The sequence below is a fragment of the Leucoraja erinacea genome, unplaced genomic scaffold, assembly GCF_028641065.1.
Source record: "Leucoraja erinacea ecotype New England unplaced genomic scaffold, Leri_hhj_1 Leri_484S, whole genome shotgun sequence".
Classification (NCBI taxonomy): domain Eukaryota; kingdom Metazoa; phylum Chordata; class Chondrichthyes; order Rajiformes; family Rajidae; genus Leucoraja; species Leucoraja erinaceus.
The window spans coordinates 52792-75555 of record NW_026576385.1 but is presented as its reverse complement, the minus strand read 5'-3'; the positions used below and the strand labels follow the sequence as shown (position 1 = coordinate 75555).

Here is a 22764-nt window from a genome sequence, read left to right as displayed (position 1 = left end):
AAGGCAGTTTAAGATTTAGTTTGAAAGGATGGGGATAAGAGGTCAGAGAAGGTGCTGGAAGAGCGGTTGAGTTTCGGCTGACAGGGTAGATTGCCGGTCATTAGCAAGTTCAGAACCATAGAGAGAGAGAGAGAGAAATACAGGATTAGGAACTTCAATTTGGGGATCAGAAGTCAAGCGAAGAAATAATATGTGAAGGAAACAAGGTAAAAATTCCGTAGAGAATGCAGACAGGGAGACTGTGCATAATCGAGTCGGGGGATATCAGAGACACAGGGAGGGGTTCCAAGTGACAGTTGCAGATACTGAGCAATGTTAAGGTGTGATTGAGAAAGTTGGAGGCAGAAAATTCAGTTGAAGCTCAGGAAATTAAGCAAGCATCAAGTAACGAACGCTAAATTCAAAGTATTTCAGCAGCTTCTGCTTTGTACCTGTTTAAACAGACTCGGTCCATCAGCGACCTGCTGTCTTGCTCTATCTCAGCGGAGACATCAAGTGGAGATGTTGCCCAGACTTTGGATTGGGACGACCGCTCTCCTGTTTCTTGCCTCGTGCATCTTGTGTACAAACCCAGGCTTGAAAGTGAGAGTAACGCAGAAAGCGTTGGACTATGGTGAGTGTGGACATCCCTCTGCCAAGATGTGGGGGTTTTATTCTGTAAAAGTTGAAGCACTCGAAACAATTGCCACATGTTGTGACTCGTACTGCCAGAGTGAAAGTAGAAATATTTATGTAAGATTGAAAACTTGAGAGGTTCGCGCTACAGGTAGAGCGGGGGTGTTGAGGGTTGGGGTAAATCAGACATACTCACCTTAAATGGCAGGGCAGGCTTGATGGGGTGAGTGGCGTACACCTGCATCCACCTGTGCACCTGTGCTCAATGTCCAGGGCATTATCCTGAACGTTGCTTTTTTCCTTTTTTCATCTTTAAAACAGTGCCCACCTCTGCCCTTTGAGACTGGTGGAATGCCCCCTTCTGCCATTGTGAGCCCCAGATTCTTTCTCAATTTCCACACCTATCACTAACAAATCCTCCATCACCTAGCACAGAAATACACTGCACACATGCATTATTCACTCATACTTAGCTGCAGATAACAGGGGTTTATTCATTCTGTGTGGTTTTCTTAGTCCCTCTTCACCACTACTAACTCCCGTGCCTCTGCACTGGTTCCCTGTGCTCTATAGCATTTGCACCATGCAGGTATCCATTGGCTCGCTGTACATCTCCACTGTCTCCCCTGCCTCGCTGCTGGAGCCCTCAACTCCCCTTCTACCCACTTGCTCCTTGTCCACATCCATGACTCTTTATTCTTCCATTGACTCTCTGAGCTCCAAGCACTAGATCTTTGTACTCCCTAAAGATTGGTTTCCAATTAGCCTTTTAGCACTTGCACCTGGCATATTCAGTAGCTCCTTGTACCTATCTGCTGTCTCCCTGTGTTTCACCGCACCCCTGGTTTCCTGACCATCTCCCCATCACTGGCACCCTTTCTGATTACTGAGCCCAATCCTCTGCACTGGCCCCTTCCTGATTGTTGGCCACCAGGGTCCTCTATATCACTGGCTCCATGAATTATTCTACATCTGTTTCTATTATTTTTGAATGTCTGTGAAACCAAGCCTTGCTGAATTCCTTTGACCTGCATGACCCAGGCTGGGCCCTCAGAACCACCTTAGTGGCACAGCTGGTCAAGCTGCTGCCCAACAAAGCACCAGAGACCCAGTGGGTGCTGTCAGTGTGGAGTTTGCATGTTCCCCTTATGGGTTTTCTCTGGGCGCCCTCGTTTCTAGACAGAATGGGTGATTGATGGTCAACACACTGACTTATTGGGCCAAAGTGCCTGTTTCCGTGCTGTATCTTAGAAAACATAGAAGATAGGTGCAGGAGTAGGCCATTTGGCTCTTCAAGACAGCACCCTCATTCAATATGATCATGCCTGATCATCCAAAATCAGTACCCCGTTCCTGATTTCTCCACATATCCCTTGATTCCATTAACCCTAAGAGCTATATCTAACTCTTGAATACATCCTGTGAATTGGCTTCCACTGCCTTCTGTGACAGAGAACTCCACAGATGCACAACTCTCTGGATAGAAAAAGTTTTTCCTCATCTCAGTCCTAAATGGCCTACCCCTTATTCTTAAACAGTGACCCTTGGTTCTAGACTCCCCCAACATCGGGAACATTTTTCCTGCATCTATCCTGCATCCAATGCCAAGAATTTTACTGTATATATGTTTCTACATGATCCCCTCTCATCCATCTAAATTCCAGTAAATATAATCTATTTTTCATCATATGTCAGTCCCGCCATCCCGGTAATTAACTTGGTGAACCTATGCAGCACTCCCTCAATAGCAAGAATGGCCGTCATCAAATTAGGAGACCAAAACTGCACACAATACTTCAGGTGTGGTCTCACCAGAGGCCTGTACAACTGCAGTAGGAGCTCCTTGCTCCCATACTCATTAAACTAAACTAAGTAACCCCAATTTGCTCTGATCTTATTGCTTTTAAACACCTCCTCTACAGCTAGCCATGGCGTGAAATATTTGGGGCAGAGTAATGCTGTACCATTGCAAGATGTGCAATCCTGAAACAGTACTAATACCTGGCATAATAGTACATACAATGGTAGAATAATAGTGTAATCGGGGGCAGAACCAGGTCCAATGGCATGCCGTGTCTAGTAATGTTACCGATATGCACTAATCTCCCAATTCTGCACTAATGCATACTTTGGTACTAATACGAGTGGCCAATGGAACAAATGCATATGGGCACATCTATATTCTCAAGTATTAACCCACGATTATACTTTATACTTGCAAACTTACCTATAAAAGCATGTAGCACCATCCAGTAAATGAGGATGTAAAATCCACATGTACTGCCTCCGTTCTATTGTAAAGTTTCACCAACAGTACATTGAACATTTAAAGTTCACACCCCAAGCCTTGCAGAAATGAGTATTGTAATCACATGAAGATAGACATGAAAAGCTGGAGTAACTCTGCGGGTCAGTCAGCATCTCTGGAGAAAAGTAATAGGTAACGTTTTGGGTCGAGACCCTTCTCCAGGCTGAGAGTCAGAGGAAAGTGATACATGGGATATGAACGGCAATAGAGAGAGATATGGAACAAATGAATGAAAGATATGCAAAAAATGTAACGAAGATCAAGAAAATGGTCTATTGTTGGCACCACCCCCCCCCCCCCCCCCGCCACCGCAACCTCCCGCGCAACCCCCCCCCCCCCCCCCCCCCCCCGCCCACATGCCTCCACCCGCAACATACCCCATAACACCCCACCTCCCCCCACACACACACACCCCCCCCCCCCCACACACACACACACACCCCTCCCACACACCACACACACACACAACCCCCGGCCCCACACACACCCCACACCCCACACACACACACACACACACACACACACACACACACACACACACACACACACACACACACACACACACACAACACACACACACACACACACACACACACACAGAGAGAGGAGATACAGGGAAAACAAGAAGTTAGAGAAATCAGTTTCATTCCACCGGTTTGTAAACGGGATGAGGGAAGACTCACGGGTCATTTCCATTTTCCCTCCACTGGTGCTGAATATTTCCAGCATTTTCAGTCTTGACGGCAATACTATTAATCATATGTTATTAACCAAAAGCTTGAGTGTGTAGCATGGAATGATAGACACAAAAAGCTGCTGTAACTCAGCGGGTCAGTGAGCATCTCCAGAGAAAAAGAACAGGTGATACTTTGAGTCGAGATCCTTCTTCAGACTGCGAGTCAGGGAAAGGAAAACGAGAGATATAGATGGTGATGTAGAGAGATATAAAGGTCAAAGGTCATTGTCACGTGCACCAATTAAAATACAGTAAAATCCCATTGCCGTATATGACAAATAAATGAAAGATATGTAAAAAAGTAACGATGATTAAAGGAAACAGGGATTGCTAGCTTTGAGGTGAGACTTTGAAGCTGGTATGACTGAGGTGGGGGAGGGATGGAGAGAGTGAAGTTAGAAAAGTAAATATTCATACCACTGGGTTGTAAACTGCCCAAGCGATATATGCAGTGCTGTTCATTCAATTTGTGTTTGGCCTCACTCTGACAATGGAGGAGGCCTTAGGACAGAGAGAGGTCAGTGTGGAAATTGGATGGGGAATTAAAGTTTGTGACAACCGGGAGATCGAGTAGGTCCAGGCGCACTGAATGAAGGTGTTCAGCGAAATGATCACCCAGCCTAAATTTGGTCTCGCCGATAGAATATAAGAGTCCACACTTTGAACAATGGATACAGTTAGATGGGGTTGGAGGAGGGTTCCCTCTGTGTAACTTCAGACACTCCTGCCACTGGGCTATGTAGCCCTTGGCATCAGTAACTGGACTGATGTGAGTATCCAGCCAACCTTGTGCAGTGGTACCGTGTGAGAGAGGGTTGAGTGTAACCAAGAGCATGGCTGTATTGATCCAAACCCCGCTGTGCACTGAATTCTTGCATCTTTTTTGTCATACAGGACGAAGGGTTGGGATCGGTGTGTTGCAAACGAAGTTGCGAGAGATGCGCATTCCAAATATGAGTGGTAAAAAGAGAGTAAAGTATATCGGCAAAATAAAATTCTCTGTCAAATCGTGAGTAGCATATTTCAGTTCATGTATATCAGCTGTTAAATCCAATTGTTAGAGCTGGTGGATTAACTACCTTCAACTGAGATTGATTATGCTACTTTGTAAACACCATGTCATGTGTTCAGCTGATATTTGGCAGCAACAATAAACAGTATGTTCCAGGTATCCATCACCCGCACATCTCCTTTAAACATTCCTCATCTTACCTTAAAGCTACGCCTTCTAGCATTTGACATTTCCGCCTGGGGGTAAAGAAAGTTCTGACTGTGCCTTTTGTAATTTCATAAACTTTCATCAGGTCTCCCCTCAGCCTCCAAATTTGACCAACCTATCATCATAGCTAATACTTTCTTATCCAGGGCAGCTTCCTGGTGAACCGCTTCTGCACTCTCTCCAAGTCGTCAACATTTGTCCTGTAATGGAGCAACCAGAACTGCACACAATACCCAAATGCAGCAGAATAAAAGTTTGAGGAAGCTGCAATATTAGTTCCTGATTCTTATGCCCCAACCACTGAAGATAAACATTGCTTCTGCCTTCTTTACCCTCTATATAGTTGTGTTGCCACTTTCAAGCAGATATTGACATGATACAGCAATGATCCAAAATGGTCTTGCCTTGAACATTACATTCTTACATTCTACCTCCCAAGGTGCAACATCTCACCTCACATTTGCTTGAATTATAATCTATCTGCCATTTCACCATCCATATTTGTAACTGATCATCCATATCCAGCTGTATCCTTTGACAGCCTTCTTCAATGTCTGCAACACCGACCAATGTTTGTGTAGTCAGGTTTTATAGGTTTCAATTAGTTCCCCTCTCTGCAAAACTCTCCTGAAGTTAAACCCAATGACATCAATCTGAAATCTCTCTTTTTCGGGGCTAGTCGAACCTCTTGCGACTTTGGAGCTTCCTGACATCAGTCTCTACCCGAGACTGTGAGCTCCTCGATGGTGAAATCTGCAGGCCGTGGTTGGAGCATCGATCCCAGGCAAAGGATCGCAGGCTCCGATGGTAAGTCCACGGCCCTGCGGTGGGGCTCAAAGTCACTCTCGAGCAAGGCCGCCATCTCCATGATGTTAGGCCGCAAAGCCACCGGAGAAAATATCACATCTCCGGCAAGGTAAGAGACTGAAAAAAGGTTTTTCCTGACCCCCCCACACCCAGCCCCCACATAAAACAAACCAGAGAACATTAACACATACTTTTTAAAACACACTAAAAGTAACAAAAGAGACGAAAAGACAGACTCAGTGCATAAAGATAGAAGTGCAAATTGTGAAGCCCGAGGAACATAGGTGGAAGTGAGGGGAATGAGGGGTGCGTGCGTGGTCACAGTGAACAAACCTCAAGCACTATTTAAGGATCAGCTAGAATTCAGGAATGGAGCACAAATTCCTGACAGATATTGAAGGAAAGTAACACTGACGGTTTTTAGATAAAATATAATATTTAGGTAACACATCAGCAAAAACAAAAAATATTGACTATGTTCCATTAACTGTAGAGTGTTCTAGGATGACCAAAACCTGAAATGGATCAATCATATATGAAACTTTCCATGTTGGAAGACATCTATATTTCAAAAAGGCGGAGTTGTGACAAATGCAGCTTAATGTTGTTTACCAGAGAATTCTAATGCTCATCTTGTGTTCCTAGTATCTGCATTTTAAATGTACTGTGAGTTTGATTTTTATCTAAATTCCTGTAAATAAAAATAAAAATAATCAATTAAAAAAAAACAGCATTCTCTTTAAAACTACTTCTCCCTTGAACCTGTCCGTCTCTAACTATGATGAGAATATAAAGTTAACCCATTGCACCAATCTTGTCTGCAGGATACGCATTTACAAGTTGGGTTTACCGCAGTCTACTCTGAAATTCTCTGCTGGCCGGGGCATTCAGCTCTCCATCACAAATGGTTTCATTGGCGTGAAGGGTGACTTTAGAGTTAAAAAGTTCTTTTTGTAAGTATTCCGTCTTTGTTTTAACTTTGGTTATTTTTCTTCTGATCTTTATGGAGTAACTTGATCAATTCCAGGGTGCTGTCCACTCTCTGTTTCGTGTTGGACTAGGGAATTTTGAAGAGCTGCTGTAATCTGTCTCCTGTTACCTTCCCTTGCCCAAGGGAACAGAGGCTGTTGCTCAACTCTTATCATTCTACCTGCTATTGGTCGCTGCAGCACTTTATAAAATGAATTTGAAGGATGTGATGCAAGTTTGTTTTATTGTTTGTTTAATTTCATTTGTTATATTTTTATTAGAAGCAAACATATTATGGTAGAGTATAGTTACATATTATAGTAAAACACTTTTCATGTACATCAATCATACATTATTAAAGTTTTCAATTGTGGATTGATTCTGCTTCTAGTTTTTTTTTTATATAGATAGAAAGAGAGAGAAAGAAAAAAAAAGAATTACAAATGTCAAAAAAGAAAAAAAAGTGGAATGAATTATTAATAATACGTCATTAGAGATCGGTTCATAGATTATAAAGTATAACTTTTCATCTAATCCTGAGTTCAAGCTTCAGTTGGGTTTCCGTGCTGGGCCAATCTATCCCTTCAAATAATTATTGAATGGAGACCATATTTTAACAAAAAATTCTTGTTTGTCCATTAAGGCAAGTCTAATTCTTTCCTGATCTAGGGTCTCTGACATTTCCACAATCCACATTTTAATTGTGGGGGTTATAGGGCCTTTCTAAAATTTTAATATTAATTTTTTCCCAGTTATTATACTGTAGTCGAGGATGTTTCTTTGGCTTGTTGTGAGTGTTAAACTTTGTTCTGATATTCCAAGTATTATTAGTTTTGAGTCTGGATCCAATTTAGTATTAACAACTTCAGAAATTATTCCAAAAATATCAATCCAGACATTTTTAATTTTTGTACAATTTGCAAAAGTATGTGTTAAATTGGCCTCTAGGTTCAGACATTTATCACAAATAAGAGAAATATGTGGGAAGATTCTATTTAGTTTTATTTTGGAGTAAAATCATCTGTGTAAGAATTTAAATTGTATTAAAGCATGTGTGGCATTAAACGAGCATTGATGTATATATTGTAGACTTTCGACCCAAATATATTTTGTTATAGGTTGACCTAATTCATTTTCCCATGTGTATCTATATAATTCCATCGATGGTACCTCACTGTCTAAAAGGGTGTTATAAATATACGTTATTCATTTTTCAGTTTTAGGATGCTTATTCAAACATTCATCAATAATTTCTGGTTCCCTAGTCCTATACACTTGTGTATTAGATTTAACATAATCTTTAATTTGTAGATATCTGAATAAATTATTTGAGTGTAGTCCATAGATCTGTTGTAACTCTTGAAAGGAAAGAACAATGCCTTTCCTATAATCAATCTTTTTAATTCCGTAATTTTTCCATTGGGTGAAACCTTTATCCAACATGGATGGTTTGAATAAAGGATTGTTTACAATGGGAAGACATAGTGGTATATTATCCAATCTTAAAGCTGTTTTTAGTTGTTTCCAAATTCGTATTCCACTATGTATTATAGGATTTTCCCTTTAGGTTTTTTTGTGCAGTTTTGTGGGAGCAAACATAATCGAACCGATTTCAAAAGGTAAACAGTCTTCCTTTTCCATCCTTAACCAATCTGGTTGCTGATCCATTTTTTCCAGCCAGAAATTCATATTTTTAATATGGACTGCCCAAAAATAAAACAAAAAAATTGGCAAGGCTAAACCTCCATTTATCTTTGATTTACATAAATGTTTTTTGCTTATTCTATGATTCTTATAATCCCAAATAAAGCTTGTAACAATGGAATCGGCTTTTAAAAAAAAATTGGGGATATATATCGGAATTAATTGAAATAGGTATAGTAGTTGCGGTAAGAAGACCATTTTTATAGTATTAATTTTACCAAGCATTGAAATGGGAAGTGTTTTCCAATACTGAATATGCTTATGTAGTTTATTCAGTAAGGGTGGAAAGTTTAATTTAAATAAAGAAGTATATGTCTTAGTTACATATATTTCTAAATATTTAAGTTTATCTTTAACTATTTTAAAAGGGGATTGTTGTAATGCATGTAAATTGAGTTTTGTTATTGGCATGATTTCGCTTTTATTCCAATTAATTCTATATCCTGAAAACTGACCAAATTGAGTTATTTGATTTAATAGATTTGGAATACTAGTTTCTAACTTTGTAATATATATTAATACATCATCTGCATATAAAGAGATTTTATTCCTTGTGTCTTTAGTGTTATACCCGTGTATTTCTGGATGGGCTCTAAAGCTTTCTGCTAATGGTTCAATTGCAAGACCAATTAATAGTGGGGATAGTGAACATCCTTGTCTACAATCTCTAGAAAGATTAAATTTAGTTGATAACATTTGGTTTGTTAATATTCTAGCTGTTGGGTTAGAATATAACAGTTTAACCCATGTACAGTACTTCTCTCCCAATTGAAATGTTTCCATCACCGAAAATAAATATGACCATTCTACCTGGTCAAATGCTTTTTCACCATCTAACGAAATAATTGCTAGATCTGCATTAGGAATTCTATTTGAGTATATAATATTGAATAGTCCTCTCAGTTTTTAAAATAAATAACGGTTTGGAATAAAACCTGTTTGGTTGCGGTGTATTAATTTGTTAACCACTAAGCTCAATCTATGAGATAGGATTTTGGTTAATATTTTCTGATCAGTATTTAAGATGGCTATTGCTCTATATGAACCTGGGTCTTCAAGATCCTTATCAGTTTTTGGTATACTGTAAGTGTGATTGTAGATTCATTTAGAGTTTCTGGTAGTTTCTGTTGAGTGTAAGCGTATGTGTATAGTGTCTGTAGACGTGGAGATATCAGATCATAATTTTTTTAATAAAATTCAAAGCTTAGGCCATCAGGACCTGCAGCCTATCCATTTTTTAAAGATCTAATTGACTTCGATTTATTTTACCGTAATTTCAGCACCTAGTAATTCTCTCTCTTTCAGATTTAAACCCGTAAGATTACATTTCTGTAAAAATGTTTCCATTCCTGCTGATTGTTCTGTCGTTTTAGATGAGTACAGTTTTTGATAGCATTGTAAAAATCTGTCATTAATATCTTTAGGCAGCGTTAATGTGTCTCCCTTGTCTGATCTAATTTTGTGATGCAAGTTCTATCATCGATAATTGGAGAAGATACAACATTTGATTGCTAGAGCTATTGCAAAACATCCAATTCAGTGCCTACTGCAATATATTTCTTTAATCCAATGAGCTTGTAAATTATAAACAATTTTGTGGAAAGAGTATTGGGGATTTTAATCTAACCATGAAATTCCATCTTTTAAAAAAGGCAGATTAGTTGCAAGGCTCCAACTCCCCCAGGCACTTCCCTCCATGCCCAAGTTATCAGACTGCTTCACTCCCTCTCTCCTGGAGGCCTCGAGTTGGAAGCTTACTCGCATCATGTTCCACCCAGGGCTCCATACTCTGCTCTCCGCATGACCAAGCTGATTGTCAGGCAGGCAATCATTCAAGAGAATTCCCTTGGTGTTTGGTGAATGTTGCCTGTCCTGTGTTTTAAGCCGTGTTTTACATCTGAAACTCCACTTGCAGTTGGGGCAGACAATCCCAGGCAGTTATGGAGCTGTCTACAGACTGACCAACTCACCCGGAAGGTGGTGGGAGCAAAGTGTGTAGACTTATCGAGTTACACAATAAATCATTGTAATGTAATTAACAAGCCACATCAAACTTGGCGCGTGCTTGAAAAGACCGGTGATATCAGGCCAGGAGTTCCCAAAGAACTCTGGCAGTGGGTTCCCCGGACCTTAGCTCTGTGACTGCTGCAGGACATAGACTGGAATGACTGATCAACAGCTCCATCATAGTTGGATCTTATGGTGGTTGGATGAGGGGAAATGAGATTCATGGGACAGCATAATCACTGGCATAAAACCGATGGGCTGAAAAAACAGTTTCTCTGAAGCAAATATTATGCAATTCCCACAAGAATACCAACTTCTCAAAACTATATCTCTCTGGATCAACATAAAGTGGGGTTTAATGCCAGGGACAATAAATACTGGCAGAGCATTGCATCTCCGTTCATTAGTAAGTTTGTCTTCCAATGGTTAATTATCTGATGACTTATGGCATTTCCTCATATCTCCTCACAGTCGGACGAGTGGATCATTTGACGTGTCTGTGAGTCGTCTGTCAATATCACAGACGATAGGAATGACCCGTGACAGCACTGGCCGCCCAGCTCTCCAAAGCCGTGCCTGCTCAGCCAATATTGGGAAAGTACGGGTCAGGTTCACCAAAAGAAAACGGTAATGTACACAGTCATTTAGAATAGAAACCTCTGAATATTTAAGGTTTCTCTTGCGCTCTTGTTTTCTCACCCCCATGGTGTTTCGTATCATGATGCAGCTTCACAGGACTTTGGTTTGGATGTATTTGGATATAATGTGTTGTAAGGTCCGGATGGGTTGCTCCAATACAGGAACGGTTTGGCGGACCAGTTCAAAACTTTACTTAACATCGGGAAAGGGAGGGAGAACTCCAGAGTGGACACTTGATGTTACCAACAGGCTTTAAATAGGGTCCCCTTATCACATTCCACAGACATTAGTCTGGGAGTACTGGAAAAGGGTGCATCACATCAAACCCTTTTTTTTACATGGTACAAGATATACTAAAAACATTGTCCATTTGTTTTATCTCCAAATAGACCACCCTAGCTCTGTTCCGCTGCTTCCTCTGTCATTTGGTCCCTCATAAACATAGGTTATTTGTTTACAAAGATGTGACTGTCTATTCCTCTCTTCCTTTATTGCCTCCTCCCCCATAAACATTGGTTATTTGGTTTATGGCATCTCACTGTGAAGATATCTCTCTAGCTCCTTCACTTGGGAGACAATGTTATCTCACACACCCCGCAACCCGAGGCAAGCCTAATTTGAGACTAAATATAAGCTGTAAACTAGCCCAGAAACCAATTTAATATCTTCTTATATTCTTTACTAAAATTCAGCTTCATCACGGAGATTTGGGAAAGGGTGCAGAGGAGATTTACCAGGATGGAGCCTGGACTAGAGGGTGTTAGCTACAAGGAGAAATTGGACATGCTTGTTTTCTTCATCTTTGCTTCAAAACGTTTGTTTTGTGCCATATAGCTCCATGACGTTGATTCTGGGTATCAGGGAGAGGAATCCATCTGGTATAATAGAAAAGCCAATTCCATAATAAATTGCCAGCAAACTATGCAATACCCTGCACCTTGCTGACTGTCAGATATTTAATGGAAACTGCCCAAAATGCTGTTCCTACTCAGGGGATCAGGTCTCATCCATGGAAAAGGAAGCAGAATCAATGGTTTGGGCTGGATAACACTGGCTCTTTTCCTGTCTTTTGAGATCTCCAGAAACGGCAGCCTTTTTGGCGCAACTTGTAGAGCCGCGGCTGTGATCCAGGTTCGATCCTGACCCCAGTCGCTGTCTGTGTGTAGTTTAACCATTCTCCCATGTGGGATTCCCGCTGATGCTCTGGATCCCCTCGCATCCCAAAGATGTGTTGGTCAATAGGATAATCAGTCATGGTACCTATACAGGGTATTACTAAACGTTTGATCTTGACCACTTCCTGTTCTGTATATTGATGTTAGAAAAAACGCTGCCACTTACGGCTGTGATTTTTGGACATCTTACTCAGTCCCCCTCCGCTGTGCAGGACAAGAGGATTTTTCCCATCAATGGAAAATAAAAGAGTTATTAGTGTTTAAAAAATGTTGAGATTCTCTCTCCTGAAGGCCACGCCCTTTCCAGAGGGACTATAAAACCCAGAAGTGTTGAGTGCCTTAGTCAGTCTCTGCAAGGGGAGCGAGAGGGTCATGTCTCTCAATCTGAGCTAAGAATAACACTGAACACATGTCTACTAAACTGTGAGTGGTTTTACTGACCTGTCAGTGCCCTTAATGTGGTTTGAAAATATAGTTTAGAAATGCTAAAGCTGTGTTGCCTTTGGTTTGGAAATGCTAAAGCTGTGTTACCTTTGGTTTGGAAATGCTAAAGCTGTGCTGCCTAATTAAAGTTGCCTTGCCTAATTAAAGTTGCCTTGCCTAATTAAAGTTGCCTTGTTTTTATATAATTAAAAGTCTAATCTTGACCACTTCCTGTTTACGCTTTATATTGATTTTAGAAAAAAAAACGCTACAACGTGCGGTTGTGATTTTTGGCCATCTTACTCAGTCCCCCTCTGCTCATCAGGTGCTGAGGAGTTTTCCCATGGATGAAAAATAAAAGACTTATTACTGTTCAAACTATGTTGAGATTGTCTTTCCTGTCAATCATGGTGTGAAGGCCACGCCCCTTCTGGTGGGAGGGGGAGGGACTATTAAACCCGGAAGTGTGGGCGTGGCTCATTCTCAGCAAGATGGGAAGGGAGAGGTCACGACTCGCTGTCTTTAGTGGCTTGCACCTGGCTTGAAATGGTATGAAACTGCTCTTGAATTTGGTGGCCTTGCACCCTGCTTGAATTGGAATTTCAAGGACTAGCCGTGAGTCAACTGCCAGCCCACCAGCCATGAGTGAATGAGCTGCCAGCTCAACAGGCTTGAGTGACTGAGCCGCCAGCCCAAGAATACATTCGGCCCACAATGTCCATACTAGCCCTCTGGAAACCAGTCCCTTCAGCCCACAACACCCATAATAGCACTCCAGAAAGTCTTCCCCCCACTGGCCACCAATATTGGAATTGGTGGAGAGGTGGAATATTGCATTGGGGGACCAGCTGTGTTGCTGGGATCTAACGGGTGCCACTTAGTCTAGTATTGGTTGAATGGTGAATACATGAATTAAGTGGGATTACAGTAAGCGGTGGGCAGTGGGTCAATATGCTGTGTTGTAAGACTATGGAGGCTGATAAAGGAGAAGAAAGAGGGAGAGAGAAGGACTGAGGGAAGAGCTGAGTTGGGGATGCCAGTAGTCTTGTATTCTTGAGGTCACCATATATTGAGATGGGAAAATCATCCACCTCATACATTATTTCCCACTTAACTCTTCTGACCCACAGAGGTTATGACTCGAATGAGTCCTTTGCTTAGTGCTTAGTTGTCACAATCACAACGACACAGAAGTAGAAGATCAAACATGCAATACCATCAACCTGGAATTATAGCTCAGTCTGCCCCTCATGGAAGCTGGCTGACCTGCTGAGGATTTCAAAGACCATGGCAAATGGACACATGAAATATTTAATGGTGTCTTAATAAATACATCTGGTGGTAAATGTGAAGAGCAAATGGGGAGGAATCCTGAGTCCAAGTCTACCGGTGGGAGACTCATTGAGGTGTTTGGGATAGCGTTGACACAGAGCATTGATGAAGTGTTGTCACAATGTGGTGCCGGGTGCAGGTGAAGTCCAGGTGCTGTTCAAAGGCAACCTCATGAAAGTGCTATTGATCTTCAGAGTTTGTTGCTGAAGGGAAAAGTACCGATGCAAAGTTGTTACATTGCAAACGGAGACCATCCAACCCACTGGGCCCATCTTCCACTTGGGCAACAGCATCCATGGCGGAAAATGGACCAAAGTCATGTTGGGTTGGGACTCCTTTAGACTGATGGGGTAGAACGGAGAGTACGCAGGTAGAAAGAAGTGAGGAGAAGTGGTGGGGCAAGAGTTGGCAATTGAAAGGAGGGGTTGATTGGCAGATAAGTTGGATGGGGTAGAAAAGAGTGAAGATAGTAGCCAAGGCTACAGGTGGGAAGTAGAGAAGAAAAGATCTGATTAACAAAAGGTGGGGGGGGGTGAAATGTATTACCAAAGGGAAGAATGGTGGGTAGAAATGAATAGGAGGGGGAAGGCAAGACCAATGAGAGATCTTGAGTTGGGAGAGGTGGACGATGAATGGATGGAGGAGTGTAAAGAATCTGGCTTAGGGGGGAGGGGAGGATGCGGAAACAAAGGTGTTGGAAGATTGAATTCCTGAAATTGGAGAATTCAGCATTCATGCGATTGGATTGAAGCTTCCCCAGGGGAATACGAGGGGTTGTTCTTCCAGTTTACGAGGCCTCCCTCTGGTAATGGAGATGGCCAAGGACAAACGGATTGGAATGGGTAGAAGTATATATATGTCTTTTCTTATGTAGCATTAGGGCAGCAGAGTGAGTGGCACAGTGGTAGATTTGCTGCCTTACATTGCCAGAGACCCAGTTTCGATCCTGACTATGGGTGCTGTCTGTACAGAGTTTGTATGTTCTCCCTATGTCCACATGGGTTTTTTTCTGGGTGCTCCGGTGTCCTCCCACATTCCAAAAGCATACGGGGGGTGGGGGATGATGAAAGTGAAGACACGACAAGGGTGGGGGTTGGGGTCGGAGGAGGGCAGGTGAGTAGACGGAGGCCAAGGAGAGGTTTGGTGGGGGGGCGATAGTAGTTGTTCAGAGAGGAGGGGGGCATGAGGACAAGTGCACAGCTGGGGGAGTATCTGGGGACACCTGGTTAAACGAGGAGGGATTAGACAAGATTGGAGATGGTGCATGTACTGTAAACCTCTGTCAGACCTGGCTGGGTTGTTGAGTTCCTGGTATTTCTGGAGTAACTCAGACTGGCTGGTATCACGTTAGGTTTAATGATGAAGTGGAATAATTTATTCACACAAACGTAGTCTACAGGTAACATATTACCTTCACACTTAACCTATGCTTTTTTTGTATTTGAGAGTGTGTCTGCACAATGGTAAGATTTATTTTGTTTTCACCAAGTAAAATTGTGCTTTGCAGATGGTTGTATAATCTGTTCCGCAAATTCCTCGAGAAACCCATTCGGAAAGCTCTTACCAAACAGGTAGGTCAGCTTCCCTCACCATTCATATTGAATATTTGTGCTGTTAACTTACACAGCATTCGAGCTGTATAACTCATGGTGGAGCCTGTATCAAACATGGTCATCTCCTCATTGTCATTTACTATTTCTTTGATACAGATTTGTCCTAAAATCTCCAGTGCACTCCGTGGGTTGGAAAAGAATCTAAAGAACATGAAAAGTATGTTGTTTTACATTCTCCCTCATTCTTCCATCGCCTTCCAAAACCTCTCTCAAGATGGTTGCTTCCTTTTCTCCAGAAGCTGTCTCCACCCCCGCTCTCCCCTCCCCCCACCTGGCTTCATCGGCCTTTTCTTGATTACCTCCACATATCACCCATCTAACTCTGTCCCAAAACCATCCACTCCCCCCCCCCCCCCCCCCCCCCCCCCTCCCCCCCCCACCTCCTCAGTTCCTGTGTCACCTCTCCCCCTCGGCCCTCTATACTGGCCGTCTCTCCTCTCGATCGATGCAGGATTTTCACCTGAAATGTCAATCATTTCTCCTCTCTGCCCATGTTTGACCTGTTGTTTCACCAGCAGTTTGTTTTTTTTTATTCCAGTTTCCAGCACCTTTCTTGTGTCGCCCTTGAATGATATCTCAAAGTGCTCTGCAACCAATTAAATATAAATTTGAGACCAGTCCATTTGTGGCATATCGTTGGTGCAGCTACCAATGGCAAGATGGCCTTTAGCGGTATTGTTTGAGAAATAAGAATTGATAGAATCCAAGGGAAAGGGCAATTGAAACAGTGGCAGCTTATTTTAATTGTGGGCCTGAATTTAACATTTCACTCAAAAGATGGGATGACTGTGAATTCCGAGCTCTCTCCGGAGATAGTGACAGGAACCAAAGCCTATACCCAACAATTAATGGCCATTGACTTAGAAACATTTTGAAGGCAATTAAGGTGTTGGCCATGGGGCTAGATCGAGGGGCGGGGTTGGTTTCTGAGGAGGAATGCAGACCGGAGAACTGGAAAATGTCAACAGGGGTGTATTGAAAGAGAAAGATGACTGAGCCTAGCTTTGTCAATGCTATATGGGGAGTGAAGATGAGATTACAACATTTGTATGGTAATTTGAAAAGGATGGAAGGTCTGGATACATAGGTGACAACATAAAGAAGTTGGGCGTCATTTGCGCGACATCATTTACGCGTTACGAAGCACAACGCGCGCGTCATGACACGCATGTGATGCGCGCATGGCGTGCATTACGCGTGCAGCGTCCCAGGATTTGGGGATTCACAAAATCACAATGACACCCAAGTGGGACAGGCCCTTAAACCTTGGGATATAAATCTCAACATGGAGTGGAAGACAGGTTCTGGCGGTGAAAGAACCAATGCTCATCGTTAAGGATCAGGACCTCAACAACAGCCAGACTGTTGCTGAAGTTATGTAAATGTGAAGAGCAAATGGGGAGGAATCCTGAGTCCAAGTCTACCGGTGGGAGACTCATTGAGGTGTTTGGGATAGCGTTGACACAGAGCATTGATGAAGTGTTGTCACAATGTGGTGCCGGGTGCAGGTGAAGTCCAGGTGCTGTTCAAAGGCAACCTCATGCAAGTGCTATTGATCTTCAGAGTTTGTTGCTGAAGGGAAAAGTACCGATGCAAAGTTGTTACATTGCAAACGGAGACCATCCAACCCACTGGGCCCATCTTCCACTTGGGCAACAGCATCCATGGCGGAAAATGGACCAAAGTCATGTTGGGTTGGGACTCCTTTAGACTGATGGGGTAGAACGGAGAGTACGCAGGTAGAAAGAAGTGAGGAGAAGTGGTGGGGCAAGAGTTGGCAATTGAAAGGAGGGGTTGATTGGCAGATAAGTTGGATGGGGTAGAAAAGGGTGAAGATAGTAGCCAAGGCTACAGGTGGGAAGTAGAGAAGAAAAGATCTGATTAACAAAAGGTGGGGGGGGGGTGAAATGTATTACCAAAGGGAAGAATGGTGGGTAGAAATGAATAGGAGGGGGAAGGCAAGACCAATGAGAGATCTTGAGTTGGGAGAGGTGGACGATGAATGGATGGAGGAGTGTAAAGAATCTGGCTTAGGGGGGAGGGGAGGATGCAGAAACAAAGGTGTTGGAAGATTGAATTCCTGAAATTGGAGAATTCAGCATTCATGCGATTGGATTGAAGCTTCCCAAGGGGAATACGAGGGGTTGTTCTTCCAGTTTACGAGGCCTCCCTCTGGTAATGGAGATGGCCAAGGACAGACGGATTGGAATGGGTAGAAGAATATATATGTCTTTTCTTATGTAGCATTAGGGCAGCAGAGTGAGTGGCACAGTGGTAGATTTGCTACCTTACATTGCCAGAGACCCAGTTTCGATCCTGACTATGGGTGCTGTCTGTACAGAGTTTGTATGTTCTCCCTATGTCCACATGGGTTTTTTTCTGGGTGCTCTGGTGTCCTCCCACATTCCAAAAGCATACGGGGGGGGGGATGATGAAAGTGAAGACACGACAAGGGTGGGGGTTGGGGTCGGAGGAGGGCAGGTGAGTAGACGGAGGCCAAGGAGAGGTTTGGTGGGGGGGGGCGATAGTAGTTGTTCAGAGAGAAGGGGGGCATGAGGACAAGTGCACAGCTGGGGGAGTATCTGGGGCCACCTGGTTAAACGAGGAGGGATTAGACAAGATTGGAGATGGTGCATGTACTGAAATTACAGATTCACAAAATTACAATGACACCCAAGTGGGACAGGCCCTTAAACCTTGGGATATAAATCTCAACATGGAGTGGAAGACAGGTTCTGGTGGTGAAAGAACCAATACTCATCGTTAAGGATCAGGACCTCAACAACAGCCAGACTGTTGCTGAAGTTAGCGATGTGTACTAGAAACTGAAAGAGAACGTCCTGGCAACAGACTTGATATGGACTAAAGCAAAAGCTCATCGTGTGAGCCACTGCCAAACTTGGTTGTTATCATCTCAACTCATTAAGAGCTGGGGAAGGTCATGAGTCAGACTAACTGTGCCACTAAAAGTCCACACGTAGACCTGGAACAGAAGCCATATGCAGTCCTCAACTTTCACCCTGGTGGCAGCCAAAAAAACAATCTGGTTTGCGAATTTCAAATCTTTTGTATTGATATTTTATATTTAATGTTGAAGATAGACACAAAATGTTGGAGTAACTCAGCGGGTCAGGCGTCATCTCTGGAGAGAAGGAATGGGTGGCGTTTCGGGTCCAGTGTAAGACTTTGGTGTAAACTAGCTTCTGCAGTTCCTCCTTACACATTATTCAGATTCAGATTCAGATTCAATTTTAATTGTCATTGTCAGTGTACAGTACAGAGAGAACGAAATGCATTTACACTCTATTTATACTTAAGTTACCAGTGATCTCGTGATAGATATTCACTATCCAGGCTTATTGGTAACCTCATTATATTTCATGTTCTTTTCCCTCTGTTCTTAGTAAGGTTCAAAATTAACCCATTTGCTGAGGTTGACTATTCACTGGTTAATCAAATTAAAATTTCAAATAACGCCATGGACCTGGATTTTAAGGTAGGCCCTGACTCCTGGGGAGGGGAGGGAAGGGGAGGGTGATGCGAGTGTACATGGGCAGTTGGATGGGTTGATATTTGTGCTGTTTCATAGTTCTGTTGCCTTTAGACTTATCCAAGACTGCTTTTGAGTTCTCTATTTATACTGTAAGTTACCAGTGATCTCGTGATAGATATTCACTATCCAGGCTTATTGGTAACCTCAGTTTTCTAGCACAACAGAAGCTGACCTAAATTTAAAAAGCTTAATGTTAATTAAGAAAAGCTTCTAAACTGCACTTTGTCCATCACCTTGACATTATTTAGAGAAACAATTCTGACCATGACATCCGTAAGATTTTGACCCTACTGTTCCAAGAACTGTGGGAACAGTAACCCACTCATCTCTAGAATCTTGTTCTTTGGTTCACATTAGGTCCAAGGCAGGGATGGTCTGTGACCTTGTTGTCTCGTTCAAACTAAGGTTCAACCGGCAACAGAAGTTTATATTCAGAAGTTTGAAAATGGACAGGCGGTTGTTAAAAACAATGTTATTGATCAGCTCTTTCCATTATCTGTGCCTTTTGAGACTTCTTGCAGTATCTGAGCTTTGACATCTAATTCTTTTTATAGGGTCAATTCTACAGAGTGGGAAAAAATAAAAATCCTCCCTTCAAGCCACCTCCAATCAGCCTTCCCAGTCAGTCCAGTCGCATGTTGTACTTGGGAATATCTGATTTCCTTGCTAACTCAGCAGGATTTGTGTATTATGAAGCTGGGATCTTACAAATGAAAATCACTGATAAAATGGTGGGTAAAAGCCATCCTTTCACTGCCCCAGTGTATACGAACGAGGTTATTATTTTCACTGTGTGAGTCCCGTTTTTCTCTTACATCGGTTGTTTCGACAATAATCGACTGGACACCGGGGTTACGTTAAATGTACGTTTAATCAGCAGGAGTCTTCACACAGGTTAACAACCTAGCAAAAAGTCGAGCTCTCTGCCCTTATTCGTAAATCTTTATATACTTTAATGCTATGGTTTATCACCTCCCACATTCCCCAATCAAGCAACAGACACGTACGCAGTGGTCAGGATAACAGGTACGTACATATAAGGAGATGTTATTTAGTGGAACAATACTAGACCTCAGACAGGTACATTCCTCAGCCTTCCAGGCGCGGCGGTTTATATACTCCTCAGACTTCTGAGAGCCAGCCATCTCAGTCAGACGGGTGCAGGTATTACCCTAGTCGCGAATATTCAGTAACTGCAAGACAATGTGTATTTCTCCTGACCACAACTTCCTGAAACCTGCAGCTACATTTTCAGCAACTTTGGTCAGCAGCGATTTTATGTTTTAATCCAGTCCATCTGGCCACCCATTTTACCTTCACAGAACATTCTTACAGCGTTTATTCAAGATTTACATTCACAACTGGATGTGGGTTTCTGCAGTAGATTGCTGTGAAACTATGCGGAGGTGCAACACTGAGGCTCCATTCACCTGCCGATCACAATTACTCTAAAGATGCACTGGACACCCCATTCCAAGCACTCGTTATCACCTGTGCAGTGACGCGAGTGGGGGAGCATTGGACAGTCTGATTCCATCTTTGATTACGTCTATAAGGAACACTGATCATTGCTGCCTGATTTACTTCATGGCATCATTGAGGAGTCGATGGTTTCACTGTTGTTCTTACTCCAAATTCCAGGCTGCTGGTTTCATGTCACTGTGCGAGGAAGGAGTAACAAATAATGCACCTTCTTGTCAGAAACTTACTCCATTTTCAATTGTCTCTTATTTGAACAATGGCATTGTTTTAAAATAATAAATTATTATATGAATATGAGCTTTGTTTTGTCACAGAGCAACAAGGGGTAGCAATGTCTGGTGATTTATGGGGCCTGTTTCCATGGTTCATCAATTGGCAGAGAGGCACAATGGTTCTGCAGGTCGTGTTGCCATCTCACTATTCCAGTGACCAGGGTTCAGTCCTGACCTTCGGTGCTGTCTGACAGGAGTTTGCATGTTCTCCCTGCAGCCACATGGGTTTGGCCTGGAGGCTCAAACATCCTCCCGCATCCCAAAGACTCTCGGGTAGGCTGATTCGCTGTAGTACATTTCCTTTAGTTTAGTTTAGACATACTGCGCGGAAACAGGCCCTTCGGCCCACCTGGTCCACGACAACCAGCGATCCCCACATATTAACACCATCCTACGCACATTAGGGACACATTTTACATTTACCATGCCAATTTACCTACATACCTGTACGTCTTTGGTATATGGGAGGAAACCGAAGATCTCGAAGAAAACCCACGACGGTCATGGGGAGAACATACAAACTCCATACAGACAGCACCCGTAGTCGGGATCGAACCTGCAAGCGCTGTAAGGCAGGAACTCTACCACTGCAACACCGTGACATACCTCTACTTTACTTTAAGTGGAAAATATGAAATGAAGATGAAGTATAGGTTAGGAGGCAGAACTGGTATATTGATTATTTACTTTCAGTAAATCTAGATTTATTAATGGAGAATGAGTTCTTTAGAAATACTATATATTTTTGCAATAACTTTAATAATGCTCCAGATTTTTGTCAATGAAATCTGCAGTGATTTATAAATCCAATCTCAGAATTGCAGATGAGATTTGAAATCCACACTGACTATTTCACCACACTTGCCTTTGAAGAATTTATGTATGTATGATGTTTGATACAGTCACACAAAATACCCCCCAGAAAATTGGCTAATTCCTTTCTGTTTTCCCCAGATTCCGAATATATCGCCTGTCAGATTAAACACAAAGTCCTTCAGTGTAATCGTACCTCGGGTAAGTGTTCCATGGGTTTGCAAACTCTTGTTTGATATTAAACGCTCCTTATCCCATAGCACCATTGTTATCACATCACTATTCTTTGCACGTTACTCTATGATGGGAAAGACAAACATTACCAGAGAAAAATTCTTCAGGTTCCGGAAACATGAAATAAAAATAACATAAAATACTGATGCTTAGAGATCAGGCACAATCTGTGGAGAAAATGATGTTAATGACCTACATATTAATAGAATATACATCTCAACAGCTGGCAAAGCTCTATCCTAACATGCCAATAGAATTGCGCCTGCGAGCCACTCGATCGCCAGTTCTGAAGGCTGCAAAAAAACACATCAACGTTCAAGCATTTGGAGCATTTGACGTGTGCGCAGTCCTGCCAAATTCAACCCTCGCATCACTTTTTGTCCTGAATATTGTAAGTACAAAAATCGTCTTTTTCTGTAGTACATAAATTTTTATGGTTGGCAAAACTATTGCCATGAGAAATCTCCTTGATTATTTTGTCTTGTTGCAGCAAGCGAGTGTCTCTGCTCGTGTGCGTATCGCTCAGATGAAACTGATTGGATCCGTACAACTGAATAGGTAAGGGAAAGACAACTGAAAGACAATTCATGCCCTCGCATGGACCCAGTCTGTGCGGGGTAAGATAATTACCACACAAGTTATTACAACATACATCGAAGATCCTTGGCATTGGAGAATAAATACACATCAGAGGGGCACTGGAAAAACGACCTGCTCTGCATTGGCAAAATGTTCAAACATCTTTAACCATCTGAAGTTGTGGATGGAGCTGTCCCTGCTAAAAATCAGTCATTGTTAAAATTAGTGTAGATTATGTGTTCAAATGTTTAGATTGGGGCTTCAATCCATAACTTTTATACTGA

General features: G+C 42.4%; 1 protein-coding gene across 1 annotated transcript in view; it reads left to right on the top strand.

Moving 5' to 3' along the window:
• Positions 1-276: 276 nt before the first annotated feature.
• Positions 277-22764, top strand: part of LOC129693928 (bactericidal permeability-increasing protein-like) — a 33749-nt gene continuing 11261 nt past the window's right edge. The window contains exons 1-11 of the mRNA XM_055630662.1: positions 277-613; positions 4554-4668; positions 6510-6638; positions 10837-10992; positions 15442-15505; positions 15644-15704; positions 18952-19043; positions 19655-19831; positions 21809-21868; positions 22125-22292; positions 22392-22459. Coding sequence (XP_055486637.1) covers positions 502-613; positions 4554-4668; positions 6510-6638; positions 10837-10992; positions 15442-15505; positions 15644-15704; positions 18952-19043; positions 19655-19831; positions 21809-21868; positions 22125-22292; positions 22392-22459 — 1202 coding nt within the window. The 5' untranslated portion in view covers positions 277-501. The remainder of the gene's footprint in view (positions 614-4553; positions 4669-6509; positions 6639-10836; positions 10993-15441; positions 15506-15643; positions 15705-18951; positions 19044-19654; positions 19832-21808; positions 21869-22124; positions 22293-22391; positions 22460-22764) is intronic.